Source organism: Eleginops maclovinus, chromosome 23, assembly GCF_036324505.1.
Source record: "Eleginops maclovinus isolate JMC-PN-2008 ecotype Puerto Natales chromosome 23, JC_Emac_rtc_rv5, whole genome shotgun sequence".
In the NCBI taxonomy this organism is placed as follows: Eukaryota; Metazoa; Chordata; class Actinopteri; order Perciformes; family Eleginopidae; genus Eleginops; species Eleginops maclovinus.
The window spans coordinates 18,500,520-18,514,204 of NC_086371.1; the positions used below are offsets into that span (position 1 = coordinate 18,500,520).

Here is a 13,685-nt window from a genome sequence, read left to right on the forward strand (position 1 = left end):
CGTGGAATTTCCATACTAAAGCCATGTTTTGGGAAAAAGACGGACATCTGCTTTATTGAATATAAATAACATCACTTCTGAGATAAGAGTTGGTTCTTTTTGCAATTGGGAAATACAATTTAGGTTCAGAGTTTGCTACATTTGAGAACATTTGGTATTTCGACTGAAAAATGATTGGTTTCATAACCAAAGGAAATGTGCTGCTCTGGCCAATGGGTGGTTATCATTTATTTTAGCCACAGGGTTTTTGAACTGGTTTGAATTGTTTGATTTTCACCATACATGCAGATATTTAAATAAAAAAACGTTTATTTACTTCCATTTATTCCTCATAATGTTTAAGATCACATCTGGGTAATTATATCCCTGTTACAATACATTCAAGTACAGAATAGACCTATACGCAAAACGTTGACATTTTATTTTCTCTTGAATTGTTTCGAATTATATTAACAGATTAAAATAGACTTATAAAATGTTGTTTTTAGTAATATGGACACTTTTGCAGTGTAGGAAAGTGAAAGGATATCCATGAAATCCCGTGCGTGTCCTGAGGGACCTGTGGGTGCGCTTTGAGGGTGTACACTGCAAAAAATGTTCATCCTTGCAAGGCAATTAATGCAGTATTGAGTCTAAAAGTGTTAAAATGTTGAATTATTAAGAAGTGGAGACATCTGTCATTAGGTTCAAATACTGTGTGAACTTGTTCTCTGCAAAATACTATAGGATGTTTGTGATTGTTGTCGATATGTCATTTCCTTTCAAAGCGATCTGCCTTCTTATACCTAATACATAAATAAAAAAAAATTTAAGAACCGAAATGTACCTGCAAACAGTGAATAATTTGAATAAATCGCCACATTGTGGACGGACATATCTGCTGTTTTGAGATAAACAAAAATAAATAGACAATGAGGCTCAGCAGTTTTGCCAAACGATCATATTTTTTGCAGTGCGGCTACTGCTGAAGTCATTCTCCGTCTGATACAACAGCAGCCAAGGACAAGGAGCATCAGCAGAGAGAGGAAACAGAGGAGAGAGAAAGGTGCCTCCTCTCGCCATTGCGATCACTGTCTCGGTGTTGAATTCATGTCGGTGTACATGCTGCTCGAACAGGAGGCTTAAGAGTGGCGGGGAAGCGTTGGATTTAACTTCACACACGGATAAATCTATGCTTGGATTTCGGCTCTTTTTCCCTTCGCCAATGCAAAAGAAAATATGCAGCGAAGCTTCACAATTCTCTACACCAGTTTACTGGGGCTGTGCTTGGCATCAAGCTCAAGTTTTCCAAGTAACATCAATATAGGTGAGAATGGCGCACACTCACCAGACCTTTTTCTCAGCTCTGAAACCTCTGTTTCAAGTTTGCACCGTGTCTGTTGTTGTATTGTGTCCAACAATAACTCCTGCTTCCTTCCTGCTCAACAGGAGGATTGTTCCCAACCGAATCGCACGAATATGAGGTTTTTCGGTTCGCCCTCTCTCACCACCAGGACATCCCCAAACTGGTGCCGCAGGTGGATATGGTCAAGATGGGGAATAGCTTCTCCATGACTTACGCCTGTAAGTATTAAGGCTCCCCACGGGAAGAAGAATATATTTGTTGGCATATTCAATATTTTTCGGGTTCAGCCTGTTGGTTAATTCCCTCAATAATCGAGTTCGTAAAGAGCGCTTGGAACTCCATGGTTTAAAACATGCGCATAATATAAACGCATATATTATATATCTGCAAAGGTTTGCGTGTGTTACGAGGTTATCATCTTAGTAACTGTTGCGTGGGACCGCAAAATGACTTATTTTCTCTGCTGTCCTTTGCATGGTTGCAGTGTGCGCTCTGGAGAAGCCACACGGATTTAAAACCAACCTCTGCAGCATCAGCAGAGATACTACTGCCATATAACATCAGGTTTTATATGACTTATATAAAAAAAAGGCTGCAAGTGATCCCACATTTCCTTCTATACCCGGAGGTAGAAAACACAGAGCCTGAGCGCAGATCAGGGCTCTCAGGCGATATGAACAAAGAAAAAAAATACTCTAAGTGCATTTTTAATTAGCCACGGATCACAATGTGATTCTCTTTTTCTGGCAAAACATACAATATGAAACCCTGCCTCCCTTAACAAAGATATTCAGACAAACTTGCACATATTTCAACTTTAGAAAGGCTCTATCTGCCTTATCTTTCTGACCTTTTATAATGTATGAATCAGCTCATGACAGACAGAGCTGAGTGACTTTAATAAATGAGGCATTTTAAATTAAGATTATGCTATTCTACTATTTGGATGCAAGATTACACTCAACAAGGAAGTAACAAATAAGTCATTGTGTGAGTCCTTGGTCAGAGCAGAAAGTGTTCTCCTATGGTTGATAATGTGTGTCATTATGCCAGCCGAACAAAAACTCCAAGTCTTAGCTTGACAAAAGAAATGCCAGTCGTAATTGTTTCTTCTTTGTTAACCCTGCACTTATCCTCCCTTTGTATTCTGACAAGATTTTGTCTCCCTTGAGGCTTTTCAACTCATTTTCCTCAATCCATACTGAACTCCTGAATTTGCCTTTGGCTCATTCACACTCACTGTAGTGAAAAAGCACACTTTCAAGATACCCTTTGACGGCCGCGCTATCCTGACTCTGCCAGGTGTGCACCTCAGTTATTTGATTACTCTTTCAGACTTTGATTTTAGCATTGCTACTTTGAAATCTGCTTGGCATTTTAAAACAGGTCTTTATTCCATTTCCACTTGCTTGGATGCAGCTGCAAATATGAATAGCTCAAAACACACGCAGTTCTCAAGACACAAAATACAGATAAAAGGACATTCTGACTCTGATTTAAGAGAAGTCTTAGAAATGGAATCTATAACCTGTCTTATTTGTCTCTGGTTTGGCATCTTGAATCTCGCATCTGGTTATGGAGCATAATTAAATAGTTTTAAAGGTTATTGAATACCGTCACTACATCATTCACACTCAACGCTTGCTCTTGTTATGAACCAAACATTTTAGTCTTATTAGTAAGCAAATACATAATATGTATCTTCACAATGGCTAAATAAACACAATCATCAGCATAATAATAACATTTGGGACCTAAGGGAACAGTGTAGGTTGTATGGGTTACTGATTATAGGCAATTCAGGCCAGTCCCCAGGTGGCTCCCCGAGAAACGTGGGTGTATTTGAACACCAACTTGTAATTGACAGCTCGACAAGTCTCTTCCCTGAGTGTGGTCGTCCACGGGGGTTGTTATTCGTATCCATGTGGCCCAAGTCCTCATGAATAGTCAGTTCTTGGATTTTGCCCATCTTGGTGCCAACAAGACACCTTATTAGTCCGATTCTGAAGCCAAGTTAAAATCAGAGCTGTCTTCATTACCTGAGATAAGTGGATGCGAGTAAAAGCAGCACACAGTTATGGATATGGGATTTACTGGTGTTATTTTGTGCAACCCTGGGTCTTCCTGCAAGGACTTTAATCTATCCATCATGGTGCTCTGTGAACAGATAAAGCTGAGGAGTACAAACCGTTTGCAGCAATGAAAAAGACACTCAAGTCTCTTGTTCTCATTGTGTTAATGTCTAGGTTGAAACAGCATTGTGGCAGGAATATCTTCACGCAGACATGAAACTCTGCTTCACGGTCTGTTATGCATGCAGGAGGTCTTCAGGATGCCTTAGATCATCCCACAGGAATGGAATCAAGATCTTAGCTAGGTTAATAAGAGCTAGTTGAAACCTTGAAACCTTGAAACCTTGATAAGAGCTAGTTAAAACATTGCATGTACCCCGCATGGTGATCCCGGTGTAATCAGTGTGGCAGTGCTGTTTAAGATAACATGTCAGTTATAGAATGCCAATACAAGGCATTGTAAGAGTTCATAGATATCTGTTGATCAATAATTGATGTAAAGGTCAGCGCAGGTTATTCTGGCATCTGCAGGAGGACAACTAATTACAGATGGGTTAATGCTCGTCCACAGCTGTAGTTAGGAGATTGCAAAGCCTTAGCTCCAGGGATTGGGCCTCCTCTTCTAAACCGAGATAGTTCTCCACAAAAAAATAATGAATGTCTTCTCCTGATTGGTTGTGATCACAAATATGCTTCTGCAGTGCATACATTGCACAACATGGGCTCTAGATGGTCCAGAATAGATCCCTTATTAGATTAATTTTAACCATCAGCAATATACCTGGTGAGGATATTTGGTCTTGGACCGTGATCACATCTTCAGATCCATCTCGATTATGCTGATTACTAGGAAAAACCTTACTGACCCTGCAGCTTTTTAATTTTCTGGTACCGTATATTGAAAAGCCAATAGGACTTTCATTAAATCATGTCAACCCAGCAGCACCCAAAGAACAAATAATCAAAGCTCTACCATAATAATATTCAATCTATAGTTAATGAACCCTACGCACAACAGCAACAACTGAGAGTTTCAAAAATGCTCCTAAAATGCTATAAAGCGAAAGGTTTTGGTCTTATCTGTTTGAGTGGGCAGATATCCGTACACTTTACACACATTGCACCTTATGACCTTTCTACCTGTTAATACAAAACACATTTTAAGAAGTTCAACCTGTCCATAGCATGCTTCATAGCGTGCATCATTTTCTGGAGATGCATTTAAAAACCACCAAGAGCTGCAGTAAAACATTTGGAAAACCCTGACAGTCCCCCAGGCAACCCCAGCACCAGCCACCCATCCCTTCCCTTCCCTTCCCTTCCCCCCAGCCATTTAAGTGCAAGTAGCCGGGCAGAGCTGTGTAATGAAATGTAAACACACCCAAGATGTCCTCATTAATGAGATGGTCCTTTGCTCAGGAGGGACTGTGATGTGAATATGAAGGTGAGGCTGCGATTTACGTTTCCAGGATTGTTGCCGGCGGTAAAAAACATGGCGCAGATAAGCAGGGGGGGGGGGGGGGGGGGGGGGAGACAGCAGCATACATACAGTAGGCTGTTAAAGAACGATATGTTGATTTTGACTTGATTTGCTGAAAAGCATCTTCCGTTAAATGCTTGCTTTTTATGAAGCATATCGGTTTAGTGGCTTCTAAAATTCATTACAATTTGGGTGTGTAAAAGCTTACATTTTCCCAAACATCTGTTTTACTTACCTGAAAAGATCTAATACCCATATTTCTGGAAACGTGAGATCGATTGTTTGATCAAGGTTCAATGCCGATATTCCTGTTTTACTGGAGCTTAACTGGATCCAGCCGCTTTTCAGCACTAGAGAATACCAATGGCTTTTCCCTACACCAAGTCACTCCTCTCAGTTTTCTGCACGATGCCATCAGATATGACATATTTTCTCCAATGTGTCATGCATATCCCTGCCATCCATGGGTATGACGGTGGGCTGTTGGAACAAGCATGTCAGAAAGATTCACAGCTAAGGGAGACGGCAAAAATGAAAGTGACACCTCTTCCTGCTCTGTGTCACTCGATCTGAAAGAGTTTTTGGGATCTGGAGGATATAGCGATTTGTTTCTAAGGGAAAAAGGGCTCTAGGGCATGCTTATAATGAATCAGATGACAAATACAGCCTATTCCTGGGTATCTATTTAGTATGCCTGTGCGGAGGAGTGTGTATATGTGTGTTTGTGTGTGTTTGCATCTGGGTGCCTGTATAGGCAGTTGTGTAGGATGTATTGAGTGAGTGACAGCTCACCTCCGTAATCGTGCAGCAGTGTGGGAACGTGCCGGGACTCTCGGGTCCACAAGTGGGAAAAGCAGAGGGTGAATGGGCCCTTGTGCACGGGGATGAATGGAGCTCCGGATGAGGGTGATACTCATCAGCTGGCACTTATGACTAGCAACTTCCTCCAAAGGCAAGCCCTCCCACACAAACACAACACTAACACACACACACACACACACACACACACACACAACACACATACTTGATGGCACCTGTCTAAATAGCAGGATAAAAGGGGAAAGAGATTTAGGGGGTTGGTTTGACTAGGGCAAAAGTGAAACAGAAAAAGAGAGAGGCGAGAGAAATAAAAACATAATGGAAAGAGACATTGAATGTTAATGATTCATTTCATTTCCCGCCTGCGGAGTCATTGGGAAAGTAATGACGATGGCAGCACTGTCGGCATAATGTGAGACAGGATACTGGAGCTAATTTGCATTTCTCTCTCTTCTTTCTTTGCTTGACATAGATAAAACAAGCAATAAACACCTGTATTTCTAGCAGTCTTCATTATGGATGGTGGCATTTTTTTAACAAGTGTCTTTGTTTTCACATTATCAGAGAAATGCTTGCTGGACTGGCTCCTTGTACGTGTTTCCAGTGGTTAAAAATAACTGCCAGTGTGGAGAATTTTATTCACTGTTCCCCTCAGTTAGATATCCCATTACCATAATCTGGTATTGACTTGGTTTGTAATAAGGACGTCACTGAATCGCTAGCTTCATGTCAAATCCCCCGAAGGCTCACGCCTATATTATCTACTTCTCTCTTTGATATTATACTTGTGTGTGGCAAGATTTAGGCTAAGCTTTAGCTATTTTTGGATAAAAATGTGTATTCAGGAAAGTGCACCCAGCAACAAAATCTAACATTTCTAACTGGAATTTTAATATGTCAGAATGTATATAAACAAGTCAAAAACTGGCATTTGATGAACTGTATCCAGCTGATAATAAACCTTTCCTTATAAACAATTAGTGTAAAAAAAGACCATTCTTTATGTCACTGCAGTGTAGGCAGAATTTATTTTCCTGCGTCATGGAGGGTCGGTTAAATAAGATTGGAAGAGAATGAGGCCACTATGATCAATTAACTTAGTAGCAAAAAGATGCCTGCTGAGCCAATCAGTGCAACACAGATGAGAGAAAGGGGGGGAGGGGGACTTCCCTTTGGCACACCTACGGGACAGATATGATCACTGTTAAGTGACGGGCAAAAAAATCGGTGTCGCACAGAACGTGATCAGGTGAAAGTGATGTTCAGGGGACTATTATTTGATAGCCTCACTGTCAATAATGAGTGTAAACATAACAGTTATAACTGTATGAGTATGGCATTGTTGTTATGTGATGTAGCCAGGAATATGTGCTGAAGTAGTGCTACAGTTTGGTCTGTTAGTTTAAACATTCACATTGGGACCAAAAGATGTAAAGGAAATAGCTGTTTCAATATTTTGACTGAGTTTCATTTAGCAAATACATTGTTATTTGTTCCACTAGCAGGGGCTTCAAGAGATAAGACTAAGATACCCAGGGAATATTCAAAGACTGGTGCAGTGGTTTCTCAACATTATTCCAGGTTATTACAATTCTTTTTTTTTTGTTTTGATTTTCAGCAAGGTAATTGCTTGTGGAATCTTGGAACGCTTCCTCAACCCTAAAGGGAGTCCAACCGATAAAAAACATGATTAACGAAACTAGTTTGATAGTGAGAATGAAGGAAAATTGTAACATGATTACCCAAACTGACTCAAATTTGCATAGCATATTTCATGATTTATATCAGTAGCTCCCAACCTCTTCAGCTCGTTACCCTTTAAGATAAAGCAGTCTCTACTTGTGACATATTGTCACAGCCTCCATATTTTGTGGGGTTATGACTAAGTCAGAGTGGAATATTTTTGCCTGCAATAATTTGTTAAAGCCTGAAGTAACTCAGGTAATTCAAACCAAAGATTAAAGTATTAGAGATGGGGTCCGTCTATAGCAAAACCACCTGGCTTAAGTTTCCTCATCACGGTAGTCCCTTGCTCTGAATACGAAATAGAAATGTGTGTGAGCTAGCAAGACTGCTTTGTAAAGTTCTGCGGTCACACACTTGCACACACACAATAGCTTACAAGAAACAGAGCTCGAGCAGATGCATTTAATGTATTATTCAGTGCAGCACATCTAACGCTATCACTTCTCAGAGTAATGAGCAGAAATATGCAATAAAGCTTTGCAGTGGGGAAATAAGACAATTGAACTGAGTGTGTTAAGCATTGCAGTGCTTAAAAATACCCAGCCCTCTTTAGGATCTGCCAGGAGAAACCAACAAATACATATTTGTCCCCTGGTGACTTTACTTTGTTTTTATTTCTCATAGTCACCTTCTTTTCTACAAATCATTTCCACCTACAGGGGCAAACAACACCCCAGAAAGGTGAAGCTGGGATGGATGTGTTAAAAAGAAGGCAGTTGGGGGTGTAGGTTAAGCTTTAATTTCAGACCCGATGGCTGGTGTCACTGAGGCTCAGGGGTGTTGTATTTTATTATGTAGCTACCGTGTCAGTTATTGAGGTATAGCAGTGGTGACTGGCTTCCACAGTGCATGTGTGTTCAGAGGGATTACCGAGTGTCAATGTGTTATTGGAAAAGGCGGACGAGTAGCAGATCAGCGCTCCCTCCTGAATCTTCTTGACATGACAGTTATTCGTCGAGGAGAAAACAAAGAGAATGGTGGCAGGAAAAAAAAGACACGTGCAACTGACGATTGTTCTTCTGGGCTACAGTCTGGCAGGTGCTAGTTTGATGAATGAGAAAGCTTGGATTTTGTTTTTGCCTCCGGAGCGCCAAGGCTAGAGAATGGCCCATAGCAATCAATGTAGATCAGCCAAAACTGCTCCCCAAGCAGCAGGGTGAAAGAGTGTGGGGCAGAAGGGGGATAGAGATTGTTTTCTGTTTTTTTTGTGTGCCTTTGTTGCTCTGCAAAAGAAAGGAAGAGGGAATGTGCACATGTGGCAAGGGGTGTAGGGAAAGAAAATTGGTTATGAAGGAGAAAATATGCAACCTATCATTTCCTCTACCTCGATATAACTGTTGATTTGTTACCCTAATGGTGGTTTAGTGCCTAGAGGTTTGAATGGTTTTATGTTGACAAGATACCAGTCTTTATCACACTTGCACTTCTCGCTACATGAACAGATAGGGCCTACACTTTCCTGATGACAGTGTCCGCTCTGTTTCTGCTTGTTCTCCTCATTGTCTTTCTAAGCCTGCTCCAGATCCTTCTCTGTATTCATACAAGCTTACCAAATATTTAAAACAAATCTGTCGTCTCTGGGTTTAATGGCAGCTGGGACGTGGAGGTCTGAGCTGAGACATGTGGGGCTGGCAATTAGAAAACAATGTGTTTGGGGATGAGGACCAGGATTTGTGCTGCGGGGTGGAGGGACGAGCGTCGGATGTTGGCAGCTGTCATGTTTTTGCAGAAAAGACAGAAGTTAGTCTCCCTTTTTTTCAGCCCCTATCTCAGGAGCCTCTGTTTACTTTAATGAGGAACAAAGCCTACAAGCATATTTAACACAGTGACAAAGTGTAACAGTGACAGCACAAGAAGGCTGTTGTGCGTAAACGTTTGCAGTACTAAGCGACTGCCGTGACACGAGGTCTGCAACAGTTGCTGAACGTTTTCAAAGCACACTAGAGATTTCTTTGTTTATATCAGGCATCATTGATGGACAATAAGACATTGTATACCATTGGACGGTAAACATTTGTCTGCCTCTGATTGTATCACATAGTTCATACTATTGTAGCCCTTTATAACTAAGATATTCTGAAACAGAGTGCTAAACTACTTTGCAAAGGTGGGCAGTAGTAGGCTTTTCATTTCTAGATTATAACTATCATTTTCCCACCCTGAGTGAACCTTTGCAAGCAGTTCTTGTGGCTAGCTAACTAATTAACATTAACTCCATTGCGGAGCTGTTCTTTAGTTCAAATCTGTAATTGACAGGATTGTTTTTAAAGGAGAAACCAGCTTATAATATGCTACTTTGAAATAAAACTACATTGCGTCACAAGCTTATAACCTGTAGCCATGCCTGGGATATTTATGATTTGTTATAATAAATAAATAATTTTTATTCACTGATTAGTTATACTTCAAACCCCATGGTTTTTATTTCAACATGAGGCAAAATCTGAAGATGTTCAGCCCTGCCATGCCTGGTTATGCGTGCTAAGCTATAATTGGACATTTCCTGATTAGGGTTTAAGAATCAACTTTTACATCAATATGAGGAAATATAATTACATCAGTTAACTGCTAAATGTTGAAATAATAATAATATTAATAATGTTAATATTAATATTAATAATAATAATACTTTTTGTTTGTAACCAAAGTGCTAAGTTAAGGCTTTTCAAATGAACAAATGTGCTGCTTTTATTTAACGATGTCACCATTGAGAATTGTCTGGAGAAGAACAAACATTTCATCCGCATTAACATTAATTGTCACTTGCAGCTGTAATTAGTTGCTGTAAGATAAATAATGCAACATTGCTGGTTGTATTCTGCTCAGGTATTGTTATGAACGCTTCATTTCCCATTGGCTCGGCAGGAATTTGTTAAAGCCAGTTGTTCATTTATTCAGCAGTATCTAATGAATTAGCATGCAGGCTGTGGGTTGGCCTCTTCTTGCTCCACATATCCACCTCCATCACTTCTACTGTCAGAGAAAAAATGTGTGAGAGGGACTGTCCCTCTGCACCTGTCGACACTGATACGCAGATGGGCTGATAATTGCGGAGGGATGATTGTTAAGGAGATAATTGGAGTTTCCATACCCCCTGACAGGAGTTGGTCTGGGCTGGTTTTCTGACCCATTGCCCAGGTAAGCATTTATTCAGCAGGCGGCGGGGCTCCGCATCAAACCAGATTGGAAATGTGGCGAGAAACAGTGAGGAGGAGAGACAATGGCCTTGTGTGAAAGGGTAAGAGAGTGAGACACAGGAAGAGAGAAATGTGCTCTGCCCTGAGGGGAGTGCTCTCACACCCTCGATTACCCATTTAATGAGGCGGTGCCGTGCCATTGTTTTATTACTTAGAGGAAATAGGAGGTATCTAGATTTCGCCGTGTGGTACCACTGTTTCCCACTGATAGGCTGGCATCTGTTCCCTTTGTTCGCAGCAGTCCCCCTATCATCTCCTCTTACAGACACTAATGCTTCTGTTTCTTCTCCTCTCCAGAAACAAGCTTTGCCTTCTGTCCGCCCTCACCTACATTTTCAAGACACACTTGCTTTTTGGCTCATCCTTATTAACCTACCATTACCCCCGTTTTGACTAATGTAATCTCTCATGAGTATCCAATGCTTCCCGACATTAATCTAAGATCTGTTGGGCTGGTCAACTGCTCTGATCGCTGCTATTCCCAGCGGTGGGAGCTTAAGAGTTCGAAGCCTTCCTGTCTGCCATCTTCCTCTTTTTTCTTGCTTTTTTCTTCTTTGTATCTTCACATCCCTGTCTGTCTTTTTCCTCCCTTTGCTGTGTTATTGTCTCTTGTTTTGGACACGCACACACAGTGACATAAACACAATTTTATTGCTCCTGCATAGGCAGTAAATCTCTCTTAAGCTGGAGGAGCTAAAGCTGTTTATACCGGGGAACAGCGAGTGCACCTCTCTGGAGAGCAACACTCCATGGAGCATACGGATATTCTAGAGAGGCAGAAAGGCAGTGAGGCAAGGCTCACCTCCTCCTCAAAACCTCTAAAACCTATTTTGCATTTCTTGACTCAACTACGCCACATACAATGATCTCTTTGCGGTAGATTGACACATTATCCTGGAATGAGTACTTTTCAGATTAGATTTTTTTTGTAGGAGATCCCAGATAAATGTGTCTTTGCAGTAAAACCCTCCTACTCAATTTGGGGAACAGCTCAGTGCGTAGCGAGTGTGTGGTCGAGCGCGAAATTAGCAGTAAAGTTGTCAAGTGGGAGTTAATGTACAGTGGAGGTTTCAGTTTGTCTATGAATAAATGCTGCAGCTCCTCAAGGCCCACACCTGATCGTTTAAAATATGACGATGACATATGACGTGATGTATTTAATGGATTAAATCATTTAAAAAACACACATATGATAGTATATTTTAATTACTAATATCTATTATTACTGCTTCTCCTTTGAAAACGTCTCAATTGTAATGTAGGAACCGTAAAAGATAACATTTGAGATGGCTGTGCTTTGTTCTTCAAGCTGTTATGAGTGTATTAAATGATGACCAGGCTTACATTTGATTTATTTAACTGCAAACAAATGTGTATTTGCAATATAGATTTAAATGTAGTTTTATCTTGTAAGGTTGTCACTAGAATCAATACATTGCCACAAAGTCGATGATAAAATTCCCAAAACACGACGGTACTCGTATTTCAGGCTGGCCGATGCTGAATAGAATATGGTTGTTTAAAGGAGATGGTTCCTCAGCAATAGAAAATAGAAAAAGAGAGATAATGACGACATGTTTTTCTCCATGACAATAACTCTGTGCAAACGGTTATTTGGGGGTTCATGTATGATGTATTATTTTGATTTTGTAGTTCCTAAAATGTCCCTGAAATTGTTGGCGAATCTACATTTCGGTGTCCTGACATCCTTCATCTTTTGTCAGCCAGACAGTTTTTGTTTGTCTCAATGGATGCAAATGTGCCAGGGTTTGAATCGGATATCGATTTTTTTTGCCCAGCCTCTCATTAATGTAGCTGATTAGCTCTGTGGAAGATGGATGGGACCAGAGGGACTACAACATGCTCTCTGTTTTTATTACACACATCATCTGACAGTTATTAGCCATGGGTGGCTGGGTGGAGGATGATTGTGTGCGTCTTCCAGTGTCTGGTGTCAGATGTGTTTATCTCCCCTCAAAGTGCTCTGTGGTTGATTGAATGACCCTTCACCCTTGTGGACGGGATGTATATTACTGCCTGATGTGACAGCAACCTCCCTGCTCCTCTCAGCCCTCCCATCTTTCAAAAGGAAACCTTAAACTAAATTTGGAAAGGATAGTATAGCCTCTGTTAAGCCTTTATTAGAAGGCTGACAGTACACAGATGACAGGAAAGATGAGATATGAGAGAGATGGGGGGTGACGCACAACGAAGGTGCCTAACCAGACATATCGAGGGACTGCACAGTTTCACAGACAGCACCATAACCATGAGACATGCTCACTAACCATAAGACGTTCAGTTAGTGTAAAGCATTTATAGTATTTGTCATGTTGAGCCTTTTTCTGAAATCCTCTACTGCTGTATTGACAAAACATCTTTAACATAAAATATTCATCAAAGGAATGTTGTATTTTCCTCAACAAAACATGGCTGCAACAATACATTCATATTATAAGAATGTGCTCAATACATTTTAATGAATGATAATAAACCTATCCTACTTATCATTTATTATTAGTCAATTATAAAGCATCAATACTAAAAGTCCACAGCCATGCTGACAGTTCTTAGGCTGTACTTCAAGGAAAATGCTTACATACAGTTTACTGTCTTCATCTTCTATTTACAAGTACATCGCAAGTACAGCTAAGGCTGATGGGGATGTCATTAGATTTCACATATTTGGCGAGGATAAGTTGACATTTTAAACTGTTCACGGTAGGAATTGGCGATTTAGCTAAATGTTCTATCATGGTTTATGTAAATTGTGAATGGGATGCCTCTCCCTGCTTCACTTCACTGTCTTCTCCTCCATGTCTGCCTACATCATATTACCTTGTGGGGCAGCCAGATTTTCAGTAGAGTGAAATCACACAAGATTATTTACTGTATCATGATGATTAGGTCTTTCTGCATTGGAATGGTCAGAAATGCTATTAAGTTAGTGTTTCGGGCCGTTTGAGGTACCTGTTTTACATACGTTTTTCATTTGCAATTATTGATTCATTTTTTACTTGAGTTAA

General features: G+C 40.5%; 1 protein-coding gene across 3 annotated transcripts in view; it reads left to right on the forward strand.

Annotated features, from left to right (window-relative positions):
* The first annotated feature begins 1,090 nt into the window (after window positions 1-1,090).
* Window positions 1,091-13,685, forward strand: part of gria1a (glutamate receptor, ionotropic, AMPA 1a) — a 70,919-nt gene continuing 58,324 nt past the window's right edge. For all 3 annotated transcript variants that reach the window (XR_010165167.1, XM_063876618.1, XM_063876617.1), the window contains exons 1-2: window positions 1,091-1,306; window positions 1,429-1,563. Coding sequence is in view for 2 of the 3 variants with exons in the window: in XM_063876618.1 (XP_063732688.1) it covers window positions 1,219-1,306; window positions 1,429-1,563 (223 nt within the window). In the remaining variant the exon portion in view is untranslated. The remainder of the gene's footprint in view (window positions 1,307-1,428; window positions 1,564-13,685) is intronic.